General features: G+C 41.2%; 1 protein-coding gene across 1 annotated transcript in view; it reads left to right on the plus strand.

Annotated features, from left to right (window-relative positions):
- The window catches only part of LOC115297551 (cytochrome P450 3A19-like), a 15,284-nt gene extending 8,482 nt beyond the window's left edge, over positions 1-6,802 (plus strand). Inside the window, exons 5-8 of the mRNA XM_029945739.1 lie at positions 1,494-1,654; positions 3,288-3,514; positions 4,632-4,794; positions 6,279-6,802. Coding sequence (XP_029801599.1) covers positions 1,494-1,654; positions 3,288-3,514; positions 4,632-4,794; positions 6,279-6,374 — 647 coding nt within the window. The 3' untranslated portion in view covers positions 6,375-6,802. The remainder of the gene's footprint in view (positions 1-1,493; positions 1,655-3,287; positions 3,515-4,631; positions 4,795-6,278) is intronic.
- Positions 6,803-11,606: the final 4,804 nt, after the last annotated feature.

The raw sequence follows: 11,606 nt of genomic DNA on the forward strand, positions 1-11,606 counted from the left end.
ATATATATATATATATATATATATATATATATATATATATATATATATATATATATATATATATATATATATATGGTGCTAACACAGTGTTGCTCAAAGCGATTAAAGTCTGACCATGCTGAGTTTCTGCCAGAAGAAAATCAAAAGGGAGGCCAACTTATATTCAGAGTGGGACCATTTGCCCAGTAAGGTTACATTTAGGCCATGATTGAATAAGCACTGCTAATTCCACTTACTAGATTCTGTTTAAATTTCGTGTTGGCCAATGTCCTTCTATTGATCATTATTTCTCTTGCTGTTTTAATGTGGTTGATCATCAGACACCACCCTTCTGGCTTTTGGTCTGTGTTGTAGTTTCTGTATATATCTGAGATCATCCACTTGAAGAATGTACCCCAGGTCTTCTATTAGTTGAGACCTCTCAGAGGTGTATCCAGGCTTCTCAAACTAGGTTGTACACAAAAATCCCCACATCTTGTGAAGCTCAGCTGTTTATTTGACGGTTCTAGGGTGAGGTTTAAGATTCTACATTTCTAATAAACTCCCAGATGTTGCACTTGCTGCTGGTCCATGGACCACACCTTGTGTACCAAGTTTATCTGTAGCCCACCATTGTTCTCCTAAGTCTCCATTAGTATATTGAGATGAAAGACCATTTAACTTTCCTGATAAGACTTAGCATTGCAAACTCTCTCAAAAAATTTAAGCTATATTTTACCTGGAATAATTTTTTAATAGTTTATTGTCAAATTGGTTTACGTATAACACCCAGTGCTCTTCCCCACACGTGCCCTCCCCCATTACCATCACCTCTCTTCCCCCTCCTCCTCCCCCTTCAACCCTCAGTTCCTTTACAGTATTCAATAGTCTCTCAGGTTTTGCATCCCTCTCTCTCTCTCCCCAACTCTTTTTCCCTCTTTCCCTCCCTGGTCCTCCATTAGGTTTCTCCTGTTAGACCTATGAGTGCAAACATATGGTATCTGTCTTTCTCTGCCTGACTTATTTTGCTTAGCATGACACCCTCGAGGTCCATCCACTTTGTTATACAATGAGAAAGAATGAAATTTACATGGCAATGAGAAAGAATGAAATTTAGCTGGAATAATTTAAATTTTCACGGAGAACCGTGCTATCTCATGTTACTTATGGCTGAAGTACTTTTAGGAATCTCCAATGAACAGACTGATAACACTGTGTACATTAGGCAGAAATGTCATCTGATGAGACTACCCACACATGGTGGTGGGGAGGGTGACATAACCAGATGGCTAAGAATAGTATAGACCTGGGAAATAAACAGGTCAAGATAACTTATACCTCTTTCTGGCTCTGGAAGACAGACATCAGAGTGGAAATGATTCAGAGTTTGATAACAAATTGCTTTTATATTTTTCCTCTGAGGGATTTGAGAGTTTCAGATGGATTTCTCATCATTTCCTATGATGTTTTACATTTTCCTGCCGTAGCTAAAATACCGTTCCCTCTCCTTTTAGCTCTGTCTGATCTGGAGCTTGTGGCCCAATCGATTATCTTTATTTTTGCTGGCTATGAGGCCACCAGCACTTCTCTTTCCTTCCTTGTGTATGAATTGGCCACTCACCCTGATGTCCAGCAGAAGCTGCAGGAGGAGATTGATGTGACTTTCCCCAATAAGGTGAGTGGGTCATATCTGCAGAAGGAATCAGGATGGGCTTGGATATGCCTCAGTAACAAATTAGCCCTCTAATCTAGTGAGTTTTTATAGCAAAGGTTCACTTTTAACTCACATTCGCATATCCAACATGGGTCTTAGTGGAGAATGGGAACTAGTCTCTGCTCCATATAGTTACTTGGGAATACAGGACAATCAGGGCTCCATTTTTAATACCTGTATTAATTGGAACTTGGGGACTTCATGTTGTCTGTGGGAAAATAACTAGAGTTATATACTTGCTTTTCAAATGTTTGGCTCTGAACTGACATACATCTCTGCAGTTCACAGCCCATTTGCAAAGTTGTTTCCATAGGTTCACATGGGCTGGGAAATATGGGGGTCTATATGGATATTGGATAAGTAGTGAGTGTCTCTACCACAGACTCTAAGAAGTGTCATCTCAAATTATCTCCATGTCACAAGGCAGGACACTGGGCTACAGAGAGACAACATAACTTTCTTATACAATCACATAACTAGTGTTAAAGAAGCCAGGCTAGGAGCCAGAGTGCCAGGATCCTGATTGAACTCTTAACCTCTCCAAAGTTGGCTCCTAAATATAACACCAAGAACCAGGTACATATTGCCCATGCTGTCTCACATCTCTTCCCAAACTGGAATTCCCTATTTGTGAAGAGACCTGGACACTGGGGCTAGAGTAGCTTATTTGGTTAATAGTGAAACCCTGAAGGGACAACTAGGAGACCCTTCTAGTGACAGAGAATGGGGCTGAGAGTAGGGTTCTGATCCCCTTTACAATGTCTCCTACCACTGAAGTTGTTTGCCAACAATTGGCAGCATCCAATCCTACCTACCTCTTGCCATATTTGGATTGAAAGTAACTGGTGTCTCCCCAAATTATTTGTGGTTTTTATATAATATAGTGTCTCTCTTCACATATTGTGTATATATTTAAAGAACTAGGAAGCAGGCTATTTCAACTAGAAAAGTTTATCTGGATAGGGGATTTTTATCTGTTGCATGTTCTCCTTCCTTTTTTTTTTTTTTCAAACTTTTAAATGTGTATTTGTTTTTTTGAGAGACAGAAAGTGAGCAGGAGAAGGGCAGAGAGAGAAGGAGACACAGAATCTGAAGCAGGCTCCAGGCTCTGAGTTGTTGGCACAGAGCCCGATGTGGGGCTCAAATTCACGAACCGTGAGATCATGACCTGAGCTAAGTCGGCAGCTTAACCGACTGAGCACGTTCTCCTTCCTTGGTACAGATGTGTGGCTCCCATTTTGAAGGAAAGAGCGACTTCAACATTTTTCACTTAAGAGTAAGGGTCATCGCGTATCAGTCGCCTTTGTTCACATGACGAAGAAAAACCACACATTATTGTGGGAAGGATTTCCTGTTTAGGAACAGGTCTTGTTTAGGGGAATGTCCCAGTAGTCTCCTCTAGTCATTACTATCGCATACATATCAGGGGGCCATTGAGCAGGTCAAAGGACATGGTAGACATTGGAATGCTCATAAATACCTTTACCAAAATACATGATTCTTAAGGGCTTCTAACAGTTCAGTAGTATTGCATGAACTGAGTTGATGTTGATTCCAAATCCCAATTTATGAAAATCTCTTTCTTTCCTTCCAGGCACCTCCCACTTATGATGCCCTTGTACAGATGGAGTACCTTGACATGGTGTTGAATGAAACTCTCAGATTATACCCAATTGGTGGTAGACTTGAAAGGGTCTGTAAGAAAGATGTGGAAATCAGTGGTGTGTTCATTCCCAAAGGGACAGTGGTGATGGTGCCAACCTATACTCTTCACCGGGACCCGAGTCTCTGGCCAGAGCCTAATGAATTCCATCCTGAAAGGTACAGAGAACCCTGAAAAAGAGAGCCTACCCTCATTTGGGAAGATATTCTGATATTTCTTTGTATAGATGACAAATATGTGTTTGTTCCGTTGTTTATTTGCATATATTTTTATATTTAGAAGTATTTTTCTAATTACAAAATGATGATGTCAAATTTCTACAGATTATAGTTGAGAAAAAAAGAAACTTAACATCATCATCGTCCAGTATGTCAAGATTATTAATAATGATATGTTACATCTTTGTGGACATTTTTCCATGCATATACAGATTACTTAGAATGGCTTTATATTTTTTGACTACTTAATGTAACAGTAAACTTAATCAGTAAGTTATATGTAATTTGTGTTTATATGATTATATGCATATATCATAATTTATTTAATCATTATCTTATTTAAGAAAATGGGACTCCTTTTTCTTTAAGTTTTTCTGTCCTCTCCTGTGCTGTGAATTTACTTCCCCTATCCTTACATTCCATGTTTGTAAACCTTGGCTGCCCTTTCAACTAGCCCTAGTGGGAGAGTGGAGCTGAGAGTCCTGATCCCCAGCAGGAGGAGCAGCCTCATTAGGACAGGGGCGCACACAGGTCCTGTGCTTCTGTGGCTGCAGTCCTGCACCAGATCCCACCTCTTTTGATATCTGGGGTTCATCCAAAACAAAGTCATCTGATCTCTAGCCATCTGAGACATCTTCCTTGGAGGTATCTTGAGCTTTCTCTCTGGGAATCCAGAGGAGAATCTGGCTTTGGGCACAGCTTGAATTCTGTGAAGAGTTGGTTCTTTTTTGTTTGTTGTTGTGGTGAGAAAAATTTGGAGTAAACTTTGTAGGGATCTAGACTTTTAGCCCCTCAGTCTAAGCTCCCTGATGGCAGGGCCCTTGTCTTATTGCAAGGTGTCCCTAGTGCTAGCATTGTGTCTAAACTTTACTTGTTGAAGGAAGTCAGAATTGACTAAGCTGTCTGTTTTCTCCACCAAGGGACCTGGTGGTTCCCACAAGCTCAGAAGTCCCCAATCCTGTAGTTTCTCGAACAGAAACCAGAGATTCCTCGTACTTCTCTGTGATTCATGTTTTTATGTTTCGCTAACTTGCTTCAACTTGATTTGTGGAACCAGGTTCAACAAGAAGAACAAGGACAGCATAAATCCTTATATATACCTGCCTTTTGGAACTGGACCCCGAAACTGCATTGGCATGAGGTTCGCGGTCATGAACATGAAATTTGCTATTGTTAGACTCTTGCAGAACTTCTCCTTCAAGCCTTGTAAAGAAACACAGGTCAGACAGAGAACTTTCTGCATAAAGAATGTTTTACTGATTTTTTAAAACTAAGGGATACAGAAAAGATGTGTGTGTGTGTGTGTGCGCGTGCGCACATGCGCGTGCACACATGCATGTGTGCTCCTTTATCCTTAATTTGTTCTAATGGCCAGTTCTGTGACAGATCCATCTGTGACCTTTAAGGTTCCTACAGCTCTGAGTGCCACATTGATGGGTTATTAACACTCAAAGATAAGGACTATCTAGGGTCAGTGAAGTTAGTGTGACCTGATTATGCACGGACCTCTGAACTTGAGGCATGTTGTTGGTTTTTACCTCTATTTTTTTTGTTTATTTATTTTTAAATTTACATCTAAGTTAGTTAGCATATAGTGCAATAATGGTTTCAGGAGTAGAATCCAGAGATTCATCCTTTATGTATAACCCTCAGCGTTCATCCCAACAGGAGTCTTCCTTAATGCCCCTTACCCATTTAGCCCACCCCCCCACACACAACTCCCCCAGAAATCCTCAGTTTGTTCTCTGTATTTAGGAATCTCTTATGTTTTGTCCCTCTCCCTGTTATGTTATTTTTGCTTCCCTTCCCTTATGTTCATCTGTTTTGTGTCTTAAATTCCACATATGAGTGAAGTATATGATATTTGTCTTTCTCTGACTAATTTTCCTTAGCATAATACCCAGAACTAGAGCAATGTTTTAACTTTCTTTTAAGTTCACTGAAAGGAAGGGAACATGTAGTGCACAGTAATGATGTGCAGTGATTATCACAATATGAGTTTTGAACAATGCTGTTCTCCACCACAACTTACAGATGCTTTCATAACCATGGTTCTCAACCCCTCCTTGTACATTGCAACCAGTAGGATCTTTTAACAATCCTGAGGCCCATGCCATATCAGAAATTATAAAATAATTCACCCATAGTGGGTTTTAATTGCCCATTGATTCTCATGTGCAAGCGAGGTTGAGAATCACGGGTGTGAAGCATGTCTGACAGATGTGAAGGACTCCCATGGTCCTGGCCAGCCTGGATACTTGGCATCACATTCCACGAGCCCTGTCCCCATTCAGCTTTGCTCCATTTCTAGTCAATATGCCATCATGAATGGATATTTCCACTGGAAGAGGTGACAGGATATTTAGCATTGATCATGGCCATACAATAAAATGTGTAATATCCATTCAAGGTGATCTTGCAAGCTTCAACATATACAAAAGTTACTGTATCATTTTCAAATGTTTACCATAATTGCTAAGAACCTGACACTCAATAGATATTCTTTTGAATGAACGATTGATAAATGTTTCCACATTCTGGTCTTGACGGCTTACAAAGTTTAAGGAATATGAGATATATGAATCCAGAAGTAGTATTTATATGTCTGTGAATTATTATTGTTCTTCATGTATCTGGCTGCTTTGCTTCTGTTGCCAGTAGAATTTCATTTGTTGGTTTTCATATGCTTTATTAACTTTTGCAGATCCCCCTGAAATTAACCGCTCAAGCTCTTATTCAACCAGAAAAACCCATTGTTCTCAAGGTTGAGCTGAGAGATGGGAGTGTGAATGGAGCCTGACTTTCCCTAAGGACTTCCCTTTCATTCTTCAAGAAGCGTGTCCCAGAATACCAGAGACTTCAACTTACTTTGTGAGTAAGCCCCAGAAATGAAGGTGGACTTCATGTACTGCTCATGTTGGGTAGGGATTATGTAGCTTTCTGTGTTTGTGTAGAGCATTATATATTGTGGAGAGTAAAAGAGGTGACTAGTAAGTGCCAGACATGTAGACTCTGCCTATCGTATTTCCATAGACCACCCCCAGTTAGTACCATCTACTCCACTGAGCACTGACCAAGAATAAAAACTTCTCAATAATTTTATCAACAAACTTTAATGAAAACAAGAATTATTGTAGTAAATGTTATAGTGACATTTCACACATCTTATTCTCAATATTCTATGTTAAGTATGACACTGATCATGTCAATAAACATCTCTTTACAAAAGTATTGACTGATGGCTTCTTTCACATAAAGGGGAATCGTAGAATGGATGGGTGAGAGCCAGTGACTGAATGTTTTTCACTCTCACAATCACTGGGTGGGTAGGGATTGTTCAGAACTCCAACATGATATATTAAGATAGATGAGAGTTGATCCACTGTGACTTTACCCACATTCAGAAAGTATATTGAAAGTATATTCGTAATGTAATTCTACTGTTTTTGAAGAACATATTTTTATAGCCCTCAGTTATGGTAGTTAGTATTATATTATTAGTTTTATTTTAATGTTTTTATCTCATCTGCCCTGATGTTTTGTTAGACAGGGAACATGCTTCTCTTTGTGTTCCAGCTGCAGTTGCCAACTGTTCTGACACAATGAACATCGAACAAGAGATGGTTGATTGGTTAGTTGATTGGACAGAAAAGCTAAGAGCAGTTGTCCATTTCAGTTGGTATCAGAAGCTACACAGGATTCTTCTTTCCTTCCCTCTACACCCCACCCTTCTTTCCCTTCTGCTCTCTCTTTTTTAAGTTTATGTATTTATATTGAGAGAGAGAGAGAGAAAGTGAGAGAGAGAGAGAGAAAGTAGCCATGGCGGAGGGACAGAGAGAGAGAGAGAGAAAGTGAGAGAGAGAGAAAGTAGCCATGGCGGAGGGACAGAGAGAGAGAGAGAGAAAGAGTGAGAGAATCCCAGCAGACTACAAGCTTTCAGTTCAGAGCCTGACACAAGACTTGATCTCACAAACCATGAGATCATGACCTGAGCCCAAATCAGGAGTTGGACACTTAACTGACTAAGCCACCCAGTAGCCCTCTCTCCTCTCTCTTCTCTTCAATTGCCTGTTCTTCCTGGATAACTCAGTCCTAAAGCCAATAGATGAGGCAAAGCCAGATGGGCAGCCACACAATGAGGGTCAGGAACCAGAAGGGAGGCACAGTAACTCCAAGACAGAGATAGATAGTGTAGAGAGGGTGTCCACATGGAGGCACAGCCTGGCATGGGTGTGGGAGCCTAAGCTCAGTGAGAATGGTGTCCACACAGATAGCCTGGTCAGAAGCCAGAGCCTAAATAAGGTGTGGATAACCCAAGTAATATGAGGGGAGCATCTGTGACTGTTAAGGGATGGAGTGGTAATTAGTTACATAAAGGGGAATTGATCAAAGAAATAAATATAGTAAGGATACATGGAAGCCAGTTTTCTTACTATTGGAGAAGGGAGTTACTGATGGGAAGGGAGAAAACCAGAAAGAGATTATATATTCAGAGATTGGAACTGTCAGTGAAAAATCCTGCTTTTCTTTTTTCTTTTTTCCCCCCTTTCTTTATTATTAGCATATATTATAGTGTCTCTTACATCATCCCAGACCAAGCATTTGCTGCCTGTTCAGTTTAAAAAAAAAACCCAAGCAAACAAACAAACAAACAAAGTTTTGTTTTGATACTTGAGTCTTTTCTGCAAACAAAGACTGTTGACCCAGATTGCAGTTCCTCAGGTGTGGCTATAAGGACGCAGGTCTGAAGTCAGCTTCTCAGAATCATTAGACAATAGAAGGGCACACTATGCCCAAGGAAGGAGGGACAACCCTTGTAGCACCCAATCAGGAAAGGCCAGTTAACACCTTTAACATTTCTAAGGGCAGGCTTAAAGATGGAGGCTATAAGATAATCACCTATTGCTTAAGACTAGTCACGCCCTATGTGAGGGTCCTGGGCCCACTCTGTGATTGGTCAGTACTCTAAATGTTGTGATTGGCTCCCACCAAAAGTATCAATGAATGGTTAAATCTGCTGTCAATATACCTGTGTCACCATTTCCTGTAACTCCCCCTTCCCAAAAAAAGCCCCTACCCCACCATGTTCGGCGCTCTCAGCATGAATCCACTGCACCTGCACCGGTAAAGTCTGTGAGCCCGAGCATAGGCTCGGCCAGCCTAAGCCCGTAATAAAACTGCCCTTTGCTTTTGCATTCGTGACTTGGTCTCCCTGGTAGTCTCTGGTTTTTGGGGGCGATATTGGAAACTTGGGTATAACATGGCCACCTCAATTGGAAAACCCCAGAGGCCTCAGGCACATGATGTGATGTAAGCTGGCCCTTTTACTGACATCTATGGGGTACCATCACCGTGACTGCCACCCCCGCCCAGACTGTGGCTGCTCTGTGTGTTCCATGTGGTCTAACCATGTAGAAAACTAGACTCATGTAAGAGTAACTGTTCCACGGATCAGTTATCACTGTGACAATGGCGACTTGTGGCTGTGCCTTGCCAGCTGTGCCCTCTCCTTGGGACAGCCTAATGCCACAGCCCTGTTCTGGATATTTATGCCTGGGCCCCATATTTGTCTCTGATTCAGTGTGTCTGGGACTCCAATTTCTATCTCCTTCCTTTCCCCATCCAAACTCCTTCAGTTGAGCTCATCCAAAATTTATTGATAAAAATCTCAAATTATGTTAATAGTCTCAAGTCCTGCTTTATTTTTTCCTTACATGCTACAGTCTTCCCACAGAAAAATTTATCCATCGCTTCTCGGCCTTTTGGCTAAGATCAAGTGTAGAAAAATTTATCCAGAACATGGTACATAGGTTAAAAAACATCTTTATCAAAGTGCATTTACAGGTAATATGGCATATATTTGCAGGTGAAATGGTGTGATGCCTGTAGTTTTTTTTAATTCCAGAAAATAAGTGTGTGCATGTGTGTGCATGTGTGTGAGAATGTATGCGTGCTTACATGAATGTGTGCGTGTATATAGACATGCAGGTGTGTGCATGTGTCTGTGTGTGTGCAAGTGGGGAGAATCATGGTAGATTTAATAAGCATTGAAGGGTGTAAGCAGGTGGCAGGTAATAGGAGTTCACTGTTTATTCTTGCTACTTTTGCTCATGCGTGGAAATTTCTATATTAAAAAGTTTTGGAGAAGGGTCCTTCCTTGGTAAATTCAATTCAACAAATATCTACGGAACACAAGGATGTGTTTCCCCTCTGAGGATGCAGTAGCAATGCATGCTTTGTCCTCCTCCTCAAAAACCTCATGACCACAGAGGATTAAGGAGAGGACTGGTACTAAGTGCATCCTTCCCTGTGTTTATGTTGAAGACCTCCCATTATGAGGCAGACTCTATCTCCACTTCTTACTTGCTTTGGCCAAACATTAGGCAAGCAGCAGGTTGAAGAAGGCTTTCACACTGGTTCCTGCTCTCTCCTGCTGCAGAGCCTCAAGGGGGACAGCGTACGGGGGGAGGAGGAGGGCCACTCAGTTGTCCCCACCATCCTAGCGAAGGCCTCAGTCATGTTAACAAGGAACCTAGCTGAACTGACCCAGGCAACACAAAGAATAAATAACAAGTGTTTGATTTAAGGTGCTATGCTTGGTGTGGCTTGTTACATAACAAAAAATAATGTGTATAGTAAGTGAACATACTTATACTTAGGGTCAATGGATGAAGGTGACATTGAAGATGGATAAGCTTAGGGGGCAAGGCCACAGAATCATGGACAAGGAGTATATGCTTCAACAGGTGAAAACTTCCTTTCATGTCTGGTTTAACAGAAGACAGTTGGGGGGCCCAGGTCTGCTGCTCCACAGGACCTGTTTAAGGATGCTATTTTGGGCTCAAGTCAGCATTTCGCTGAGAGGGAGCTGGAAAGGGGAGGACTTTCAGATCACTGTAGGCATTATTCTTGGATGTTTGCACCAAAACTCAACCAATGGTAATTTCCTAATGGTCACATACAGTACGGAAGCTGAAATTGTACCACACTTTGTTCCAGTAAAGTCCATGGGTATATCCTGCACTTTGGATGGCTATTTCACCTGTGCACGACTCTGCCATCTAAGTGTCATCTAAAAAATTCTGGACTGAGTGATGCGGATCTTCTGAACATTGAGGCATTTCATTATTCAACATCGAGAAAAAAAATCTCATGTGTTAATATAACCAAGAAAGTGTTTGGGGAAGCTGTTACTCATGTGGTGGCCTTCTGATTTTTTGCACCACTGGTCAAATGTTATCATGGGCAACAGATAACTCCAGCTAAATGTGACTGGCTCAATCCACTCATTTGAAAGAAAAAATGTCTGACAAACTCCCAAGTCTGAATAATCACAGTCTGTCTGCCAGTCATTCTTTCAATACCAACTATCTGGTTCAATCTGTGACTCAATCACACAAGTGCCTTTTCTCTAGGTAAACATCACACTTCATTCAGAAACGCAGTGGACAGCTTTATGTACACTGCCTGTGTCATCACGCAGGACATTAAAAAAACTTATATCCAAATGTTAATAGTTGATAAAATTAAACAATATTAATTGCTCAGCAAGGAAATCTTAAAGTGATTTTTTTAAAACTACAAGTGGGTGGTGTGAATAATCAAGGATTACTGGCTCCAAAGATTCCACTTGTAGCCTTCATTGGGATGAAAAGGGTCAGTGGTTTTACTCATCTCGGATTTCCCAGTGGCGAGAAGGGCACATGCGTTTTCCTGTTCTTTTTTTTTTTTTCCATAATATTTTATTGTCAAATTGTTTTCCATACAACACCCAGTGCTCTTCCCCTTAAGTGCCCTCCACCATCACCACCACCTCTTTCCCCCCTCCCCCTTCCCCCTCAACCCTCCATTCATTCTCAGCATTCAATAGTCTCTCAAGTTTTGCATCCCTCTCTCTCCCCAACTCTCCCGCCTCTGCTCCCTCTGGTTCTCCATTAGGTCTCTCTTGTTTTCCTGCTAGACCTATGAGTGCAAACATATGGTTTCTGTCCTTCTCTGCCTGGCTTACTTCACTCAGCATGACACCCTCAAG

The sequence above is a fragment of the Suricata suricatta genome, chromosome 8 (assembly GCF_006229205.1).
Source record: "Suricata suricatta isolate VVHF042 chromosome 8, meerkat_22Aug2017_6uvM2_HiC, whole genome shotgun sequence".
NCBI lineage: Eukaryota > Metazoa > Chordata > Mammalia > Carnivora > Herpestidae > Suricata > Suricata suricatta.